This window comes from Phaseolus vulgaris, chromosome 2, assembly GCF_051622355.1.
Source record: "Phaseolus vulgaris cultivar YP4 chromosome 2, ASM5162235v1, whole genome shotgun sequence".
Classification (NCBI taxonomy): domain Eukaryota; kingdom Viridiplantae; phylum Streptophyta; class Magnoliopsida; order Fabales; family Fabaceae; genus Phaseolus; species Phaseolus vulgaris.
The window spans coordinates 49,294,992-49,315,115 of NC_143499.1; the positions used below are offsets into that span (position 1 = coordinate 49,294,992).

Below are 20,124 nucleotides of genomic sequence, written 5' to 3' on the forward strand. Positions count from 1 at the left end.
CAAAAATAATTTGTATACTATTTTTTCTAATAATTATTGATTTTTCACAAAATATTATTTTACGAACCCAACTAAATATAAATTTTATTTTTGTATTAAATTTGTTATGTAAGAGCTAAAAAAAAGAAAATCACATTAAATTAAAATTATGCTTTATCCTTATTTATTTTAGCTGATTCTTTGAAATTAAAAGGTCTCACCCTGATCTTTTATTAATTATATTATTGTGTTGATAATATAAATTTTACAGTAATAATATTATTTTTAACAAACATCAATACTTGATGTGACATTTAATCTGACAGATTCAGAAGAAGAATAAAAAGCATGCAAAAATGAAAAAGAAAAAGATAAAAAAAATCATATTTTAATCGATTTAAAAATATTCAGAAAAAAAGAAACGGACTATAAAACGAAGTTACAGGGACAGTGCTTGTGCCGAACACTACACTAAGGCTCTGTTTGGATTGCGACGCCACATTCCGTAATTCAGTTGCATTTTGAAGGCTTTCAGGTTCGCAGCAATGGCAGCCACCGAACACAGACTAAGCCTGGACGCTGAGAAACAGAGCCTTCTCAATCTCCACACCGAGAACCACTTCACCGCCGGCGAAGTCGTTCGCGACATCATCATCGGCGTTTCCGACGGCCTCACTGTCCCCTTCGCTCTCGCCGCCGGCCTCTCCGGCACCAATGCCACCTCCGCCGTCGTCCTCACTGCCGGCATAGCTGAAGTCGCCGCCGGCGCCATCTCCATGGGTCTCGGCGGGTACGTTTCACCAAACTCTTCACACTCACAACTCTCAAGTATCGTTTGAGATTCCTCAGAAAATTTTCTTCGTCGCATTGTGCAGTTATTTGGCAGCGAAAAGTGAAGCCGATCACTACGCCAGAGAATTGAAAAGGGAGCAAGAAGAAATCATCGCCGTTCCAGAAACTGGTTTTTTTTTTTTTTTTTATAATTATATTATATTTTTTTTTATATATTCTATATTTTATAATAGATATATAAACGTATACGTTTAATTAATGTTACAGTTGAATTTTATATTCGAAATTTCATAAAATTTCAAAAGTATTTAAAATTTATCATGTAACTATGTAGATATTGTTTTTTAAATAATATATAGAAAACTGAGTATACATAATCATAATCATTATCATTTAAGTAACATCATCAAATTCAACAATTTAATTGATTAATTTTACAATATATAAAAATATAAATGTAGTAATGCACGTGGTGATAAATGTGGGGGTTTTGTGAAAAAAACAGAAGCAGCAGAGGTAGCAGAAATACTAGCTGAGTATGGAGTAGAGGCACATGAATATACACCTGTGGTGAATGCTCTCAGAAAAAACCCTCAAGCATGGCTTGATTTCATGATGAAGTAAGTTTTTTTTTTATAAATTTTTTTATATTATACATTAACTTGACATTTTTGTGAATAAATCATTTTTAGTTTTTTTTTTTAATCGGCAAAAAACAAATGAATTAAAAGAGATATTTCAGGGATATCTCAACCCGTATACAGAAACTTGCCAACACACACAAGCCAACTACTCCTCTCAAGAGGATGAGATCCTAGGGAATAAAACAGACCTTATACATACCATTGGCTCCAAGCACCAATCACAAAAATGTTAAAGTATATTCTTCCAAAGCAAATGTTTGTAGTTATTACATTTTATAGACAAAGACAATAGAAAGATTACTGTTTATTGTTTATAGAGACAAAGATTTCCAAATGTTGATTGTTTTTAAATGTATCATTGTACATTGGAAATGTTAGTGTTGAAGAATTGAAGTGGTTGTAACAGGTTTGAGCTGGGACTAGAGAAGCCAGATCCAAGGAGAGCATTGCACAGTGCAATGACAATTGCGAGTGCTTATGTAATAGGTGGTCTTGTTCCTCTTGCTCCTTACATCTTCATTCCGAAAGCATCAGAAGCAGTTCTGTTCTCAGTTGTGGTTACCATGTTTGCACTGCTGCTTTTTGGTTATGCCAAGGGTCACTTCACTGGCAATAAACCCTTCAGGAGTGCTTTGGAAACAGCTCTCATCGGTGCCATCGCCTCTGCAGCTGCTTTTGGTATGGCAAAGGCTTTCAATCCATAGATGCCAACCAAGTTTCTTCCAACAACTTTTCTTTCTTCAGCTCCTCTGTGCTATTATCTGTTACTTTTTTTACCTTTTTCTGCCTTACATTCCATGCAAACACAACCTCTTTCATTGTGTTTTGGTGTGAAAGTATCTCCTTGCATCTCATTTCTCTCTCTTAGGTGTATAATTCAATATTCCTCTCTGTTCAACAACATATCGTGTTTTTAAATTTAATGAGTTAAATATTACATGTTATATTGTTGCATCTGGCATAACCATCACGTGTTGTAAAGTATAAGCATCTCCTCTTCCTCTTTCACTAGTTCATCTTGTTGTTTTGAAAGAAGGGGAATGATATATTGACAAGGATTGTAAAATTGATTTAACTAAATTAAAATTAAAAAAAATAAAATAAAATAGAATAATGATACTGAAATTTTTTAATTTGGAAAAATCTCTTCAATTTTAAAAGTAAAAACATATGAAACCTGTAAAAAAAAATGTTCACTAGTAAAATTATAATATTTGTTTCTTTCAACTTATGAAAATAACACTTAATCTCATATAACAAGGATGGATGATCACCATGTCTCTTTAACTTTTTACTAGAACTTCTATTATCACACTATGGTAGATATCAATTCTCTATTTTACTCTCTGTTGCTTGTGATTCTCTTCCTCACAAGTTTCTCTTATATAGAGTAGGATAGAAAGATTTTCTCATAAAAATATAATAAATAGTTAATGTTTGTCACATTTTCAAGATACATTGAAAATATTATCTTAAGCTTTCTAGATTAAACTTCATAGTATTCAAGAGAGATCTAATTTCAAGACTTTAAAATGATCATTGAAAGTATTCAATGGATCAATTATCAAGATCGATTGATATGATCTCCCATTAAATTAATAATGAATTTCCAACATTACCTAACCCACTCTAAAACACCATGTTTTGTCATTGTTGTGTTTACTATTTAATTTCAATCACTTTTGAGCTATTTAATTTAAAGCGATTTGCAGGTAGACAAACATATGATAACTTTATCTCAATGACGAATTCAAAACAAATATATCAGTAAAATTGAACCAATTCATTTGAATCAAATATAGAGTAGAGAGGACTGAACACAGTCTTGAAGAAACAAGCATTGTGATTATTCAGATTGATCCTTAAAATGTGATGTTGGGTTCCAAACAAACCTTGTTGCTATCTATGCACATAAATACAATCTCCATTGTTCAGTAGAAGTCGTGTTACTCTCTCATTACTTTAAGGAATAAATTATCAATTTCTTTTTCCACCCATATTTAAAAAACTTAGCATTAGTGTTATATTCCCAATCAAGAACCATGACTAACTTCTCTTAACAGATCCATAAACACACTCATCATGAACCAAATCCTTAAACACATACTTAAGGGATATGATTCTGTGCCAACCATAAGATATCTGTATTTTAGTTTACACAATATTATGTTTTCTCACAAACACAAACATTGAGTGACATAAAAAAGTTAAATTTATTATTCATAAACATGTGATTGCAAGAATAAAATCCAAAGTCTACGTGTATAAAAAATTCTATTTGAAGAAATAATGAACTCTTTTATTCAAGAATGTTTAAAAACTTTTAGTGGCTATCTACTAGCTTCATTAGTAGCCATGTTAATATGACAATTGGTTTGATAACAAACCATTTATAGCTGTTTAAAATCCATAAAAAACTTGCATTGCATAACAAACCATTTTTTTTACCAATAAAATGTGAACTTTAATTTAAAAAAATGTGACATTGGAGAACCACCCCAAGATGATAATCTAACTTAGTCACTCTAAAACACTCAAAGATGAATTTGATTAACCATTCCATCCATCAAACACAAGATAAGACGTATCAATCACAATGAAAATTCAACAACCGATAAATTTGAAGTTCATTAAACTGGTTGAGTGGTCCACATGGTAGTGCTAGTTAGATTAGGAAAAAGAAAGACAAATAAATATATGAACTCACCATTCTTCACTCTCCATTCTTCACTCACCATTCTTCACTTGCACAAGCTTGAGAGTACCCCAATATTTGTGCCTTATGACCCATGATCATATCAAAATCAGGTGGAGTTAGATTATGGGGTTCTGTTTGGTGTTTGTTTGTTCATCAATAGATATTAAGTTTGAGACTAAATATATTTAACATAATGTCTTTTACACTCAAACTTCTAAGATTTTGTGTATGTTATCAATTTCTTAAATCCCTAACAAAATGACATACTATAAAAATAAATTAAAACAACATTAATTTTATTATTAACTTTTGAAAAACAATGTAACTTTAACTGTGTTATTTTTTCTTACAATTTTATGAAATATCACTTTCTTTCATAAATTTAATGGACTGATAAAATATGTAAAAAATGAAAAGTTTGATAATAAAATGTATAAAAAAAATTGGGCCATAAAATTTACAAAATGAAATAGTAGATAAGTAGTAAAATATGTAATTAGTCGTTTAAACAACTTCGAACACAAATCTTAGGATTTTAAACCATCACCAAAGCAAATATTTGTCACGAGTATGGATACAATGGAGTTAGGGAGACTGAATTCATGGTGTTTCTAAACGTACAATATTAAATTCTTCAATAAACTCTAAAAAAAATTATTAAATAACAACCAAATTTAGAGACAAAAATATTTAATTTGATTTCTATTATTAATAAAAATTTATAAATAATTTTTGAATTGATTTCTAATTTAGCTAACTAGGTTTTTACTACTAATATGTTAAATTTTAAATTAATCTTTAAAAGACTAGTAGATACTAATTTAAAATATAAAGTAATAAGTAGTTAAAAATATTTGTAACTAATGATTAGATATCAATTTAGAAATTATTTTATTAATAATAAAAACTACTTGAGATACTAATATTTTTTTAGTTTATAGAATGATTTTTACTAAAAAAAAAACATTAAATAAAAATTAATTTTAGAGATTTAAATAATTAAATGTAACAGAAAATGTAAAGAACACCCTAAAGACATTATGCAATTAAAGATGAAGAGAGACAATTCAATTTAACAAAAAAATGAAAATAAGTAAGAACTAACAACAAAGCTTAAAAGGTATTTTTTTTCTAGCAAAGTTCTTAGAGAAAACATAGTTGGTATGAAGCAGAAAGCATGGAGAATCTATGGATGGAAAGCCTTTGCCAAACCAAAAGCAGCTGCAGAGGCGATGGCACCGATGAGAGCTGTTTCGAAAGCACTTCTGAATGGTTTATTGCCAGTGAAGTGGCCCTTGGCATAACCAAAAACCAGCAATGCAAACAAGGTAACCACAACTGAGAACACAACTGCTTCTGATGCCCTTGGGATGAACACGTAAGGAAGAAGAGGAACAACTCCTCCCAATATGTAAGCAATGGCTATTGTCATTGCACTGTGCAATGCTCTCCTTGGATCTGGCTTCTCTAGTCCCAGCTCAAACCTAAAACAACCACTTCAATTCTTCAATACTAAGATTCCAATGTTTTTTTTATAAAAAAAATAAAATATAAATCACAAATTATTGAACACTCATAAAAAAAATAATTCTTATCAAACAGATTCAAATAACTAATAAACACACTAAACTCATACATCTACTATAATGCTAATAACAATGTAATATATCAAGTAACCAATCTCATAAAAACCAAGTCACACCAGTCAAAATAAGAGAAAGAAACATAGTGTTATTCTCTAGTCCCAGCTCAAATCTGTAATACCAACATTACAACCAGTTAATCTGTTTGACACTAACATTGTCAAAGTCACCGTTGAAATAGGTCAGTGTTTATCCGTACTAAGAATGATACATTTAGAAAGAAAACAGGTGTATATAAACTGCATGCATGTTTCAGAAATTTCTTCATGTGTTCTTATTTTTTTCTCTCCCCAATACTCGGCTGAATGCATATATGCAGCATATTTCTCTATATGGGAAAAAGAAGTTGCTATTTTTAAAATTAAAACGATTTTTTTAATTGATGCAATTTTATCCAAATTTACTGAAATTGAAATTTAACACATAAATAATAAATAAGTTGTGTCAACTTAAGATGACGAATTTTAGTGTGATGAGTCAACTTCCAGTTTTGTAAAACTAAAATCGTGTCAACTTACATTATTTTATTATAAAAATATTTTAAATACATTACTTTAATTAATATTAAATTTTTGTAATTTTTTTATTTTAAATGAAATTATATATGATAAGGTGTGACTTCAGTTCATATAAAATTACACTAAATCATTCTAATTGTTCTAATAATAAAGTTGAGTACTTGATCTTATATTTTTAATAAATATATACATAATAATTTTACATTTTATAAATAATATTTTTAAAACAAAAATTGTCAAATTCACACAATTTCACTTTCACAATACCAAACTATACACCACAACTTAACCATGTTATTAATTTTTTTCAATCTGATCACTTTGATAAATCTTTGACAAAAATTGCACCATTAAAAAAAATAAAACCCTACTATTTTGCAATTACAAATTATATAAATAGTAAACACAATCATTATAGAGTCAGGTTTTCTTGTTCTGTACATAGATATTGAGTGGAACTTTTTCAAAATCATACCAAATTAGTTCTTTAAATGGTTGTAAACAGAATGATATTGTGCCATAATATTTTTTCTATAAAAGTCATAACCAGACACTCAACACTGAGTGTATTACTGCATCTTGCTTTAGAGGAATACCTTTTAAAAAATATGAAGAATTCAAGCATAGTTTTAACTAACATCATAGAATGGTTAATTGGGTTAAGCTAGAGAACCCGGTTGCATAATCAAAATATTACATTAATGATAAATCTGTTCCTTTGTACAACCTGTAATTTATGATATGATATTTTTGTCATTTCATATAAAAAAAATTAAAATTTTAGACTAATAAATAAATGAAGTTGTAGAGAAATACAAGTTTTCAATACTTCCCGATAAAATCAGAAAAAGATGCCCATGTTGCAGTGAGTGAGTAGGTCCCGACAAGACTGTCCCCTTTTTCCTAGTTTCCACATTCCAATCCGAGTAGAAACATGCCAGCTAAATGGAAGGGGGAACCCTTAATTTTGTCCACAACTAAATGGCGTGTGCTGAAATTTTTGATCCGATAACCATGCCCACATTCAAAAAGTGAAAGGTTACTTTGCTTTATATTCCTTTGGGTGGTGCTACTTTTCAACTTGACTACAAATTCCCATTATTGTGTGGTTATCAATTACCATTTAACTTATTCTCATACCACATTCACTATATAATAGTCCATCATAAACCCCAAAATTTGCACATTTTCTATTTGCAAGACAGGCAAAAAAACATGTGAAACTGTGTAATAATGTGAGAACGTAAGAACTTACTTCATCATGAAATCAAGCCATGCCTGAGGGTTTTTTCTGAGAGCATTCACCACAGGTGCATATTCATGTGGCTGTATCCCATACTCAGCTAGTATTTCTGCTACCTCTGCCGCTTCTTTTTTTGTCAAAAAACACATATTCATTATTAATGTGCAATCAAATGGTAACGAAACTATGTAGTACAAACACACACTGATACGACACACGGACGAACATACGTATAAATGTTACTACTTCTATGGAAATGAAGGATATTCAGCAATAACTTTTAAAACTCATTACATAGAAATTTGCATCAAGTTATCAAAGTCTATAGGAATGAATTTTCAATTCATGGAAACACAAACAAAAATAGAAAAAAAAGTTGTGAAATGATTCTATAAAAAATTAACCTATCATGAAAATCAAGATGATATAGAATAAAAAATGTGGCATGAACATCAAAATTGTATAAAAGCATAATAGAAGAACAGTGGATACCAGTTTCTGGCACGGCGATGATTTCTTCTTGCTCTCTTTTCAATTCCCTCGAGTAATTATCGGCTTCACTTTTTGCTGCCAAATAACTGCACAATGAAAATTAACATGAAATAATAACGGAATTTAAATTGAGTTTTGTGAGTGTGAAGAGTGTGGTTGAACGTACCCGCCGAGGCCCATGGAGATGGCGCCGGCGGCGACTTCGGCTATGCCAGCGGTGAGAACTATGGAGGAGGTGGCATTGGCGCCGGAGAGGCCGGCGGCGAGGGCGAAGGGGACGGTGAGGCCGTCAGAAACGCCGATGATGATGTCGCGGACTATTTCGCCGGCGGTGAAGTGCTTCTCGGTGTGGTGGTTGAGAAGGTTCGTTCTCTCAGAATCCACGCTTATGCCGTGTTCGGTGGCGGCCATTGGTGCAAGCTTGTGAATGTGTTTGAGTTCGCCAACGTGCTCTGGGAATCCAAACAAAGCCTTGCTGCTTTGCACATAAATTGAGCCTCTTTTGTGCTCAACTTGCTCCTAAATAGGACAAAAATATCTAACCGTTGATGATATCCACGTGGAAAATTATCAATGGATATCAATATCACATTATTTCTACACTAATATTTTAATTATTTTTAAATATTATAACTAAATCAATCAATATAATACCAAACCTTCTTAATTCTTTGGATTATATATATTTTATTTTATTTTATTTATAAAGGAAGTTGTGATAAATGTTGTGTTTTGTGTGCACATTAATAAAAATCAAATAACCAAAAAATAATAATTTTGTGAAAGCAAAAATGGTAGAATTTATACTATTCTACAAAATTTTAAAAGTGGCTAATGTGTTTTACTCAACTATATAAATAATTTATGACTCTCTCATTAAAGAAATAATAAAATACATTAAACTTTGTTTTATACTCTTACTTTAAGTTTTTTGTGTTTCTTCTGACTTAATTAAATATCAAAAAGTCGTTTTTTGCAGGTATATCTTTTTCTATCATAATATACTAACTGAAAACTTGTTTTCTAAAAAACACATAGTTCTCATCGAATTACACTTCCCAATTTGTTTTTAATAGAAACAATAATAATTAAGTATTCTGTTCTTATATTTAATTTTTAATAAAAAAAATTATTCTTATGTAGTTCTAAATTGATATATTTTACCAATGTCTATTAGTAATGGGAAGAAGTTTATACCTAACAAAACTATTTAACATGATTTGTTTGTAAATTATAGAAGTATGTGTAGAAAGATATAAAATTAATGTTTTAAGAGAAATTTAAGCAACTTTCATAATATATTGTAGATTATTAGTTGAATTTATGGAAATTAAAAATAAATTGTAGGTCACCACACTTCCACTTTTTTTTAATGATATCAAATCACAACTTTACAATTTTCACTAATTTTTAACCAATAACAAAAGAACATCTTAGAAGAAGTGTGTTTAAGAATTTGATGTTAACTCTCATTGTTTTTTAAACTTAAATCCAGCTTTATTCTTCAAATTTTTATTTTTATACATATTTAATTGTATATATAGTTTTTAACTCTCTAAAATCAAACAATTTTAACTCATTAAATAGGCAATGTCATGAGTGTTAAACTTTTAACATTTTTCTAGTAATTAAATTACTTATGAAGATTCAACTAATTCAAAATTTAATATTTTTATTTGAATAATTTTATATTTTCACAATTTTTATTATAATATTCTTAAAATATATTTTAATATTTTGTTTTTCATGTTTGAAATATAAATGTTTTAAAAAATCATTTTAAATTATTTTGTTTCTCATCTTATGTAATAAATTACTATAATAATTACTAAAACATTTAATACCTATACATTTTTAATTAGCAAAAACTAATAATGAATTATAACAAATAAAAAACGTTTCTGGGCAACAAAATATAGTAATTAATATGAATTATAACAAATAGTGAACGTTTTGTGGTAATTTGTTTCACTTTCAAATAAGTTAGTACTTCGCCTGTTATTTCATAACGGTAGTTTTTTTAAATATATTAAGAAAAATGTTTATTTTTTTATTTTAATGCACTTTTAAGTAACTTGCCTATTATATTATATTATATGGGTATTATATATATATAGGTAAGCACCAAAAAATAAATTTAAGGTAAAAGTGATATAATTAAAATAAAATAAATTATTATTAAATGAAAAATATATAATTAAAAAAATCAGTTATTTAAGTTTTATTTTAAAATAATTTTTGTAAAAAATTTCTCTTTTTTTCCTTGTTCCTTTGAGACGATTTTAAATTTTATATTCACTTGGTAGACATGTTTTGCATGTGGTGTTTGGAACTTAAAAGAATAATATATGTTAGTTCAAGATCCTAATGATGTGTTTTTAAGAAGTTGGACTATCTTTGATTTTTTAAGAAGTTGAAGTCTTTTTATGAATACTTATCTTTCTAAACAGGTAAGATAAACTAGTTTTATCTGTAAAACTTAAGTTAGAATATCAGAATATGAAATGTGATGCTTTATATAATTATGATTGAATGATTCAAAATTCAAATCTAAAGTTTTAAGAATCATTAACTTATATTGGTTTTTTGTTGGTGTTATTTTTTATTTATTTATTTTTTTTGCAATAATTGTGTGTTGTATGTGAGCAAATGATGTTACAAGTTGTAAACCTCAAAAACAAAAAAATCATGAAATTTTGTCTTTTTTATTCTTTTTGATGTTTTATCTTAATGATGTATATATATTTAAAAATCTCTATATGAAAGGATAGTATTTTATGATATAATAATATGATAATGTAAATGATATTTATATAATGAGATAATTTAAAATTTGATAAGATAAATGAAGATGTTACAATATCTCTTTTAATTTTTTTTATTTCATTATATATTTAGGTGTATTTAATTTCTTTTATTTCATTGTATATTTAGGTGTATTACGTAAAATATATAATTAAAAATAAAAAATAATGTTATTTTGAAATTTAAAGAATGACGTATAGAAACAAACAAGCTTTTGTGAAAATTCCACCATTGAAAAGGAACATAGAACAACACTCTTGACAATTATACTTTGAGTTAGATACTTATTTTAATTTATTATATTCATGAGTTGGTGGTCGTCGAAGGTATGCAAAGATCACAATGAACGCCGGTTGATGAAGCGACGTTCTCCGTGTGTGTAGTCGGTGGTCGCCGAAGTAATGTAGAGGTCAACAAGATTGCCGGTCGAGGGAGCGGCGCTCTCCATATGTGGGTAGTCGTGTGGCGAGGTGAAAGTGTGTGGCTTGGGTCTTGGGAGGTTCGGTAAAGTTGAGTGTTGCTTTGAGGTAACCTGATGGTTATATTTTTGGGGTTGGGTCTCTCACTTTAAGGTTGTTCTGCAGCAACCATAAAGGAGAGCTTCTTTTGTGGATGATATAGGAAGTCCACTAGTGGTTACTGTATATGGGTTGGGATACCCCTGAAGTATCCCTTAATTTTATTTATTCATTGCTGATAAAAAAAAAATATTCATGAGTATTATTTTTTTCTTAAACATAGATATTGGATAAAAATTAATAACATTTATTTATTTCAAATTTAAAAATCTTTAAAATTAAAATAAAATAATATTTTTAATTAAAATATAAAAAAAATATTCTTTACAAATTTTTTTTAATTTCAAAATAATTAATTCAGAGGATGATTGAAAATTATTAACAATCTATTTATGCGTTTATAGTAAACCTTCAATAATATTTGTACTTTCTAGCATATAGAATACTTACTGGATTCCTTTTGTGATTTTTCTTTTCTAAAGTACAATTGATATTTTAAATGTTTTTCTATTTAATTTTTCTTTCTTAAATGACACATAAAATGTTCAGTGCACAATTAATTACTCACCTTAGATTTCGTTCTTCTTTTTCCACTTCCACACTAAAATCATTTTCACATTTTTTCTACTTATTTCACAAAAATTTAATTCAAAAATGGAAATTAAAGTTCAAGAACCCTACTTATATATTAACATTCAACAATTTAAAATATTAATATTCAAATTAATCTTTCTTAATGTTATGTAAAATTTAAAATGTAGTTTAGTCATTCTTGGATGGAAAAATATGGTTTTAGAAGAAAAAAAAATGCATTTTATTTGAAAGGTTATCTAAACTCTAAACTCATTGATGAATTAATAATAATAAATAATAAGGAATTCTATTGGAATAGCATATAAATGTTTTCTTGTTGAAACTGATAATTGGGTGCGTTCCTGATGAAATTAATTAATGCAGTATAGGGACAATTATCGCTCTAGTATTTCATTTTTTTATTTTTAATGTTGAAATTATAATTATACAATTCCGTTTTTAGATATAAAATGATAGTTTTCATTTACAGATTAAAATATTACTTGTTTCTTTTAAGATTTTTTTGGTATTATAATTATTTGTTAGCTGAATTGTTTTGCGTTAACATGTTGTTTTCTTGGGCTATGATGTAAGCAATATAAATGTTATTTTTAATGTAAGCAATAAAAATTATGAATATTCAAAGTCGTGTAATTACTTAAAAGAATCAAGTGATTTTTAAAAGAACTCACATGATCAGTTTTAATTTTGACGATAAAATATATTAGTTATATATATTTATTCAAAATTACAATTATATTATGCATTTATGGTTTTATGCTTTTAGAGGAATCAGTAACTTAGAAAAGCTCCCAAAAACTAATGAAATCCCATGAATGAAGAAGGAGAACAAATGGAAGTGAAAAATCAGTAAGATGATAATTAATAAACACCCTCTCTTAATAACATAACATAGGAGTCTTTAAACTTATATTCTTCAAACAATTATAAGCTGTCTTCAACTTTACTGTTAAACTACAATTATAAAGAATTAACAATCTCACACACCAACAACATTTATAAGTCATCACTCACATGCAACAAGGTGCCTCAATGTGAATAAACCAAGATCAATAAGAAATGAGGTTCCACTTAACCAAGCTGAGAATTGTCTGGTTTTCCAGCTCCAAGCACAAACCTAATACAATGATATGATATTCAATACCAAGAGGTACCTTGTCGTAAAACTGAGAATATGAGGTTGCATAGGATGGGGAAAAGTAAGAAGAGGATTTACCAATTACCCTTTCAAATGCAGCTCCTCAAGATTTCATAATCCCTTCACTGCAAATGCAACCCAAATATGTTAAAGAAGTTAATGAAACCGAAATATGAAGAGTTTCGAAATAAAAATTCAACATGTTGAAACTTGTAATTTAGAAGTATTGACGATAAGGCAGTTTAGATCCTGACCAATGAAAGACTAATTAGCAGAAGAGGAAGAGACTAGTTGACTGGCTAGCTTTCGGCCTTTCTCTTCCTATCTTCCCTTCTTGTGTCTCTTGAAGACTGTGCAACATTGCTTCCACTGGATTCTTCAATCTCAACAGCACCACCATATTTATCATCTTTCTTATTGGAATAAAGAGGGCATATGCCGCATTCCTTTATTGTGATACCTGATTTCAACCGAAAGTGATAATCACACGGACTGATCTCAAAAGTGAAGCTGCGAGCATCACACAGCCTGAGGCTCATGCCGCTCGCCCTTAGGGACTCCAAGTTAAATTTCCACACGAATGTGTGATCTTTATCAACACATCTCTCTTCACCATTCCATTCGAAATAGCTGTTTAATACATCATTATTTGGAATGATCTGTGTGCCATCATCATCAGATTCAAATGTTAGGCTGTAACTAAAAGAACCATATCTACCATTCATAGCATACGTATCTAACACTCCAAAAACCACACTCAAAGCGAAACCAGTGAGCCTATCATCGCTGCAGAAACTTAAATCTTCATTTATAGTCACTGAATGTCCCTTCCCACGAAAATTGAACCAACCAGGAACTGCACTCCCTGGAAAACAGAAGAACACACACCTATATGCATCGTCGGTCATCCTAAGCCTTGCATCCTCCTCAATGTTAGCACGACCACCTGAATCCAGTTGTTGAGCATTGGTGAAATGAAATTTAAATACACCCTCTTCGGAATTTGAGAGGTTTCGAACAAGAGAATTTGGCATCACTCTTCTAATGGATGGGCAATCCAATGCCACGAGTTGTTTCAGAAATGGTGGAATCTGTGGGATGCATTCAAGCTTTTTGCAGTCGCTTAAATCTAGCGATTTCAAGCTTGAAAGATGAGCAATGCTCTCAGGAAGGTTCACTATTCTGCTATCACGCAGTGACAGTTCCAGTAATGACGTCAAACGACCAATGTGTCTAGGGATTTCTGTTAATTTGGCACACCCCGAACAATCAAGTTTAGAAAGAAGCTTCAGATTAACAATGGAGTTTGGAAGTGACTCGAGATCAATGCACTCTTGGAGCTCCAGGGATCGAAGATTAACCAAATTGCCAAATGAGGAAGGCAGTTCTTTAACAGCCGTACATGTTAAGTTAATGTGAGCAAAAGTATGAGCCGGCTCCGTGATCTCTGGGAAGGACCTCAGCCTTGAGCAACCACGGAAATCAAGCTTCCTCAATTTCAAATTGAAAATGGTGCTTGGAAAAGTTTGAAGTGAATTACAGTGGGTAAGGTCTAACTTGCATAGTCTGGTGAGGGTTCCAATGGAAGATGGAATAATGTGAAGATTGAAGCATCTGCGCAAACTCAGTTGTTGAAGCCCTACCAAACGGCACAAGGATGAAGGTAGTGCCTGTATGGCTGTGGCGTCTAAGATGAGCACCGCTAGATCTTCCAACGTGTCCTGAATCTCCGGTAAATTTTCCAATTTTGAGCAACCACGGAGAGAAAGTTGCTTTAGGAATTTCATATCAGAAAGGTCAAACGGAAAGATTGTAAGGGAAGAACAGTCAGAGAGATCTAAGTAACAGAGGTTCTTGAGACTTTGAAAGTTCAAGGGCACACCTCCTCTGAGATTTGCCGACACTTCAAATTGTAAGTATACAGTATTATTAGCCACTTCTTCTTCATTATATCTGTCAAAAGTAATTGAGAAAATTTCACTGGAACTTGGGAAAATATGAACAAAGGATGCACTTTGCAATATGATATTGGGTTCCTGATGAGGGAATCTTGAGAAATTTCCACGTTGATGCCCCAGTTTCTGATGTGGGGATCTTGAGAAAGTTTGACGTTGACGCTCCAGTTTCACATGAGGGAATCTGGGTTCACTGGTTGAAAACATATTAAGCTTCCGACAAAAGGAAAGAATAATCAATCCTGGTAATGTGGATAAAATGTTGCTGGGAATATTTACACTTTTGAGTTCATAACAATGATCTAAACATAAACAATTGAGCTTGCTGAGGAATATCGAAGAGTGAACTTCAATCAACTTTTCACAAAAACTCAGAATTATTTCTTCAATATTTGGTGACAAAGAAAGGTCTGGTATTCTAGTAAGGTTCGAAGAATCACTCAGGTTGAGCCTTTTCAACTTGGGTAAATTCTGCCACAAAATGTAAATGAATCAGGTAACACAGAAAAACTAAATTAAAGTTTTAGGCAATTTTATCTATTTTTCTTCGGTAAACAATAGATGACAATGTCGAAATACTTTATATTATGCATGTATCAACTGACAAAATAAAACGATGTTTTCTGAGAGTTAAAATTAAACCTTATTTAAAATAAGTCCATCTTTCCATATTTTATAATTTGTTGTATATTATATTGAAGTTTATGTTATAATAAAAAAAATGACTTAATTAATCAAATAATGTGGAGAAGGCACAAAGGAATTGCAAATGAAAACCAGTAGATGTATAATACAGAAAACATGCTTGTATAACTTATTTTTGTCTTTGAAAGTTTAGAACACAAAGAAACATAGATAACTTGAAAAACCTGATCTCCTTCCCATAGTTGTCTAAGATGGCAGCCTGGCATTTCGAGGATCACTAGATTTTGTGGGCAAAAGTTTGGAGGCCAAAATCTTTGAGGGAAATCGTTCCAATAAAGAATCTTTAGAGTGTCTGGCAGATCCACAAGAGGTGATTCAAGAGACACTTTTGATTCGTTTATAGGAGAGGAATAGTAGAGCATAAGCATCCTAAGATTTTCCATCTTTTCGAAAGTTCGTGCATGTACTTTAACTTTTTTTATTTTGCTCGTATCTAGTAATATACACTGTATTGCATCTGACCCCTGAAAGTAAATCAATGTAATTAGAAGAAAAAAAACATGAAATGTTGCATTGCAGGATGTTTGATGACAGCTCAGTGGTTTGCAATTTTTCACAAAGTAAATCCATGTTCAATTGAATAACGACAGAATACCTTGTTCTTACTTAAAACCTCAAAAATTTCCTTAGCATTAAACAATCGGCTGCGTTTTCCAGGAGGCCAAGGACACTCTTTACGAACAATTTCTTGACCCATTTCTTGTATTAGATCATGCATCACAATTCTACCATCAAAGACAGATATTAGGCCCCTATCTTTGAGAATATCAATTCCAATCTTAGAAGAGAAACCACAGTCAGCAAGTGTTTCTGCTACCACAATCTCCTCGTGTCCTCTGAAAAAGCAAGCTATGTCAAGAAATATATTCTTCTCCTCCTCCTCCAGCCCATCATAACTTAATTTTAATACATTGAAAATATCAAGATGTTGGCCCTTTTCCAACTTTTGCAACTGACTCTCCCATGCTTCTCTTGTTCTGCCATAAAGCAATGACCCCAAAATCTGGAGAGCTAACGGAATGCCTTTTGCATATCTCAACACCTCTACTGACAGTTCCCTGTAAGCAAATTCTTCTGGAGATTTTTGTTTAAAAGCATGTAAACTAAAAAGTCTCAGAGAATCATAAAAATTCAACTCCTTAACTTCGTAGATATCATCAGCTCCAGCATTCCTAAGCACTTGTCTGTCTCTACTGGTCATAATGATTCTACTGCCCTGCCCAAAACTATCACTCCCTCCTATTAATCTTTTAAGTAGAGCTGAATCGGTAACATCATCAAGAATGAGGAGAACCTTTGTCCGTTTGAGCCTTTCATTGGAATATAGTAAATAAGAGGATTTATCTTCCTTTAGAAACTCAGACTCATATTTTGTTCTGATACTGTCTATTCCATCTCTTTGTATTTTGTCTTGAACGTCTAAAACAAGGCTGCTGGAATCAAACTGCAATGCCAATTTGTGATATATTTGACCACAAATTGTACTTTTTCCTATTCCTCCCATGCCACAAATTCCTATGATCCGAACATCCAGTGACTCAGGATGCAACAAGGACTGAATTCCTTCAATATGTTTTTCAATGCCGATGATTCCTTGATCATAACTGATGGAATAACGATTCAATTTTCCCAAAATATCTTCCACAATTTTTTCAACAAGTGTGTTTTCTGGCCTGGCGATGATTTAGAAAATAAAGTATAAGTATTCAAGCACAAAAGCTAGACTAAACTAAAGAAAAATTCTACAGTAACCGGTAGTGACTTCTGATACTAGGGAGCAGACTTGTAGGTACAAAGTTAAGCTATAACATGTGATATGGTTCAGATCCATGACCAACTAAGAGAAATGAAAAACGAAACACTTGATTTATGGTGAGATGAACACAATTTTAGTAAATGAAAAGAGATCCTGGTTATCTTGAAAGTGCATGTAATAAATATAATGACCTGGTAACTTTTGAATCCCAGCCTGAAAGTCCAGCAGCTTCGGTTAGAGCATCCTTCCATCCTTGCACTTTGTCCATGTCGTGCTTAAAGTGCTGCTCATGGTCATCGAATGCTTTTTTGTATCTTTCTTCCTGTTTCCTAATAGTTGATGGATCCACCTTGTAGAAAACAGGTATGACATCCCTTCCATATCTCTTCTTGCATTCAAGTATCTTAGTGAGTTCATTCAAGCACCATGTGGAAGATGCGTAGTTTTGGGAGAAAACGACGACATAAATCTTTGATTCCTCTATTGCAGAGAGCAGTGCATCTGAGATTTCTTTGCCCCTGACTAATCTGTCATCAATATATGCTTGAAGGTTCTTCCTTTGCAGCGCTGCACGAAGGTGGCTAATGAAGTTGTCACGTGTGTCTTCCCCTCTGAAACTGAGAAACACATCATGCTTTGTTAGAGAAGCAGACATGGCCAATGATGAAGAACTTGCTGACATTGGAATCAATTTTCTCTCCTTTCTCTGCAACTCTCAGTGCCTTTGTTTCTACCATTTCTACCACATTATATACACAAATCAAGTTTTGGAAAAGTCTTTCAATTTTCTCAAAATATCTTTCACAGCCATGTGTTCTGGTCAGTTCATAGAATAGTCAACAATTTGCAAAATAATTATGGAATCTAGGTTTATGTCATTATCACGCGTGGAAAGATAGCTATGCCTCCTTAGATAAAATCTGAAATTGATTTTGAATCTCAAAGAAACTTCTTGGTTCTTGCGCCATTTATTAAATTAAAATATTGAGTCAATGGAAGAGTCTAACGATTCGCACAGTATTATGGTGTGTAGCTTTATACAGCATTAATACGAGTAGTTTCTTTAATACTTTTACTCAATTTATTTATTTTTAATTCTTTTTTTTCATACCTTTTACAAATAAAGAATCGTATTTCTTTAATATATTTTAGAAAATAACCAGTAAACATAAAACTAGGTTAATATGACTAAATGAATAAAGATAGTGTAAGAATAACAGGAATAACATTACTACAAATAACAACATATTAATATTAATATGTTTCTTAATAAATTTTACACCCACTGTCTATTTATAAATTAATATATTATAAATATCTATTGATTTCTTGTGGGTAGCTTATTTCTGTAACATTTTAAATTAATTTTTTAGATTTTACAAAACATTACATTTTGATTATAATATTTAGGACTGTGATGCAATTTCTGCAATGAAGGCTGGCAGACAAAGTGGTTGAAAATTCTGAGAAGAGGGTGAGTATGATGCTGCGGTCATGATCTATGTATTAAAGTGTAAAGGCATGGGTTTGGTAGACAGGACAATACTGGTTTTTCATTGCTACTAGTTAATATGTTTCTTTCTTACTGCTATATGAATTTGCTGTCAAATAGCAGTAAATAAAAGACTTCAAATAAAGCATGTGTTTATCATACATGGACTAATGCAGCATTTTTAGTAGAAGGGGCTAATATGATTTTAATCTAGAACAAGATGGCTAAACCCAAAGATGGTGGGAATAATATCCTCAAATCAATTGTTTTGGTTTTCAGTGTAATGTCATTTGTAAGTATCAAAATTTGTTTGTTATCACATTGGAAGGTAGTATCTGTCATGAAATTTGTGGAAGACCTTTACCTATGTTTGCTTTGGGTCTGTTTTTAGTTTCAATGTTACTCTTTATCTGCAGGTTGGGAACATATCTTGATGAAATATAGAAACATTTTTATTCATAATATATATAAGGATTACACATTCATAATTATTTCTTTCTGTCCTAGCATTGTCTACCTCAAATCACTGCAACTTTCTGTTGTTGGTATTTGCATATCACGATGGTTATTGAGAAATTTAGGAGTTTGCTGTTGTGTACCAGAAGTAAAATAGAAGGTTCATTTTTTGGTCATCATCAATTATTAATGTAAATAGATATAGGTGAAGGAGATCAGTATTATGCATTGTATCATGGACCATTAGAAGACTAGGGTCACCAATTGGAGGCATTGGTAACTTTGGCTAGTAAAACTAAAACCAAAGTCCATTTTTACAAAGCCTTGGTCTTGATGCTGGATTTTACACTTTTAAGTCACTTAACTAGTGTGCTTTAAAAATTGTGGGGTGTGATCGTGTCTTCTTTATAAATTTTAACTCCATTCATCATAAATTGGTTGTATCTCGGGGCCAAAGTTGCATTTTATATTTATTTTTACTTTCATGTTCTTTCTATGTATCTGTTTTGTCTGATCTTGTGGAAATCTAATTCACCTTATAGCTGTACTTTTTCCTCCATTTTAATAATATTAAGTTTTCATTTTCTATGCATAATCTTGGGTAATTTTCTTTTTATATCAATGCTAGAAGTGTCAAATTGTTACAAGCTGGATTATTCTTAACTATGGAGCTTTAATTAAAGTTGTCAAGACGAT

General features: G+C 31.0%; 3 protein-coding genes across 6 annotated transcripts; 1 reads left to right on the forward strand and 2 right to left on the reverse strand.

The window, feature by feature from the left end:
• Positions 1 to 451: 451 nt before the first annotated feature.
• On the forward strand, positions 452 to 2,369 carry LOC137809840 (vacuolar iron transporter 1-like). Its single transcript, XM_090299439.1, has 4 exons — positions 452 to 769; positions 855 to 940; positions 1,277 to 1,391; positions 1,822 to 2,369. The coding sequence occupies exons 1-4, from the start codon at positions 525 to 527 to the stop codon at positions 2,117 to 2,119; spliced, it is 744 nt and encodes a 247-aa protein (XP_090155565.1). The 5' UTR covers positions 452 to 524; the 3' UTR covers positions 2,120 to 2,369.
• Positions 2,370 to 5,131: 2,762 nt separating this feature from the next.
• On the reverse strand, positions 5,132 to 8,497 carry LOC137812978 (vacuolar iron transporter 1). 2 transcript variants are annotated; one of them, XM_068615243.2, is made up of 4 exons: positions 8,176 to 8,497; positions 8,010 to 8,095; positions 7,530 to 7,644; positions 5,132 to 5,597 (listed from the first exon to the last, which is right to left on the reverse strand). In XM_068615243.2, exons 1-4 carry the CDS (start codon positions 8,418 to 8,420, stop codon positions 5,300 to 5,302), a joined length of 744 nt encoding a protein of 247 aa, XP_068471344.2. In that variant the 5' UTR covers positions 8,421 to 8,497; the 3' UTR covers positions 5,132 to 5,299. The 2 variants fall into 2 exon arrangements, with proteins under 2 accessions (XP_068471344.2, XP_090155368.1); XM_090299242.1 differs by lacking the exon at positions 5,132 to 5,597 and adding an exon at positions 6,973 to 7,265.
• Positions 8,498 to 12,765: 4,268 nt separating this feature from the next.
• On the reverse strand, positions 12,766 to 18,297 carry LOC150029234 (TMV resistance protein N-like). 3 transcript variants are annotated; one of them, XR_016518928.1, is made up of 6 exons: positions 17,672 to 18,297; positions 16,320 to 17,397; positions 15,889 to 16,188; positions 13,319 to 15,490; positions 13,143 to 13,189; positions 12,766 to 13,043 (listed from the first exon to the last, which is right to left on the reverse strand). XR_016518928.1 is itself a non-coding variant. In XM_090299250.1 (5 exons), exons 1-4 carry the CDS (start codon positions 18,160 to 18,162, stop codon positions 13,364 to 13,366), a joined length of 3,996 nt encoding a protein of 1,331 aa, XP_090155376.1. In that variant the 5' UTR covers positions 18,163 to 18,292; the 3' UTR covers positions 12,766 to 13,189; positions 13,319 to 13,363. The 3 variants fall into 3 exon arrangements, 1 of the variants encoding a protein (XP_090155376.1); XR_016518929.1 differs by having other exon boundaries at positions 13,150 to 13,189; positions 17,672 to 18,292; XM_090299250.1 differs by having other exon boundaries at positions 12,766 to 13,189; positions 17,672 to 18,292.
• Positions 18,298 to 20,124: the final 1,827 nt, after the last annotated feature.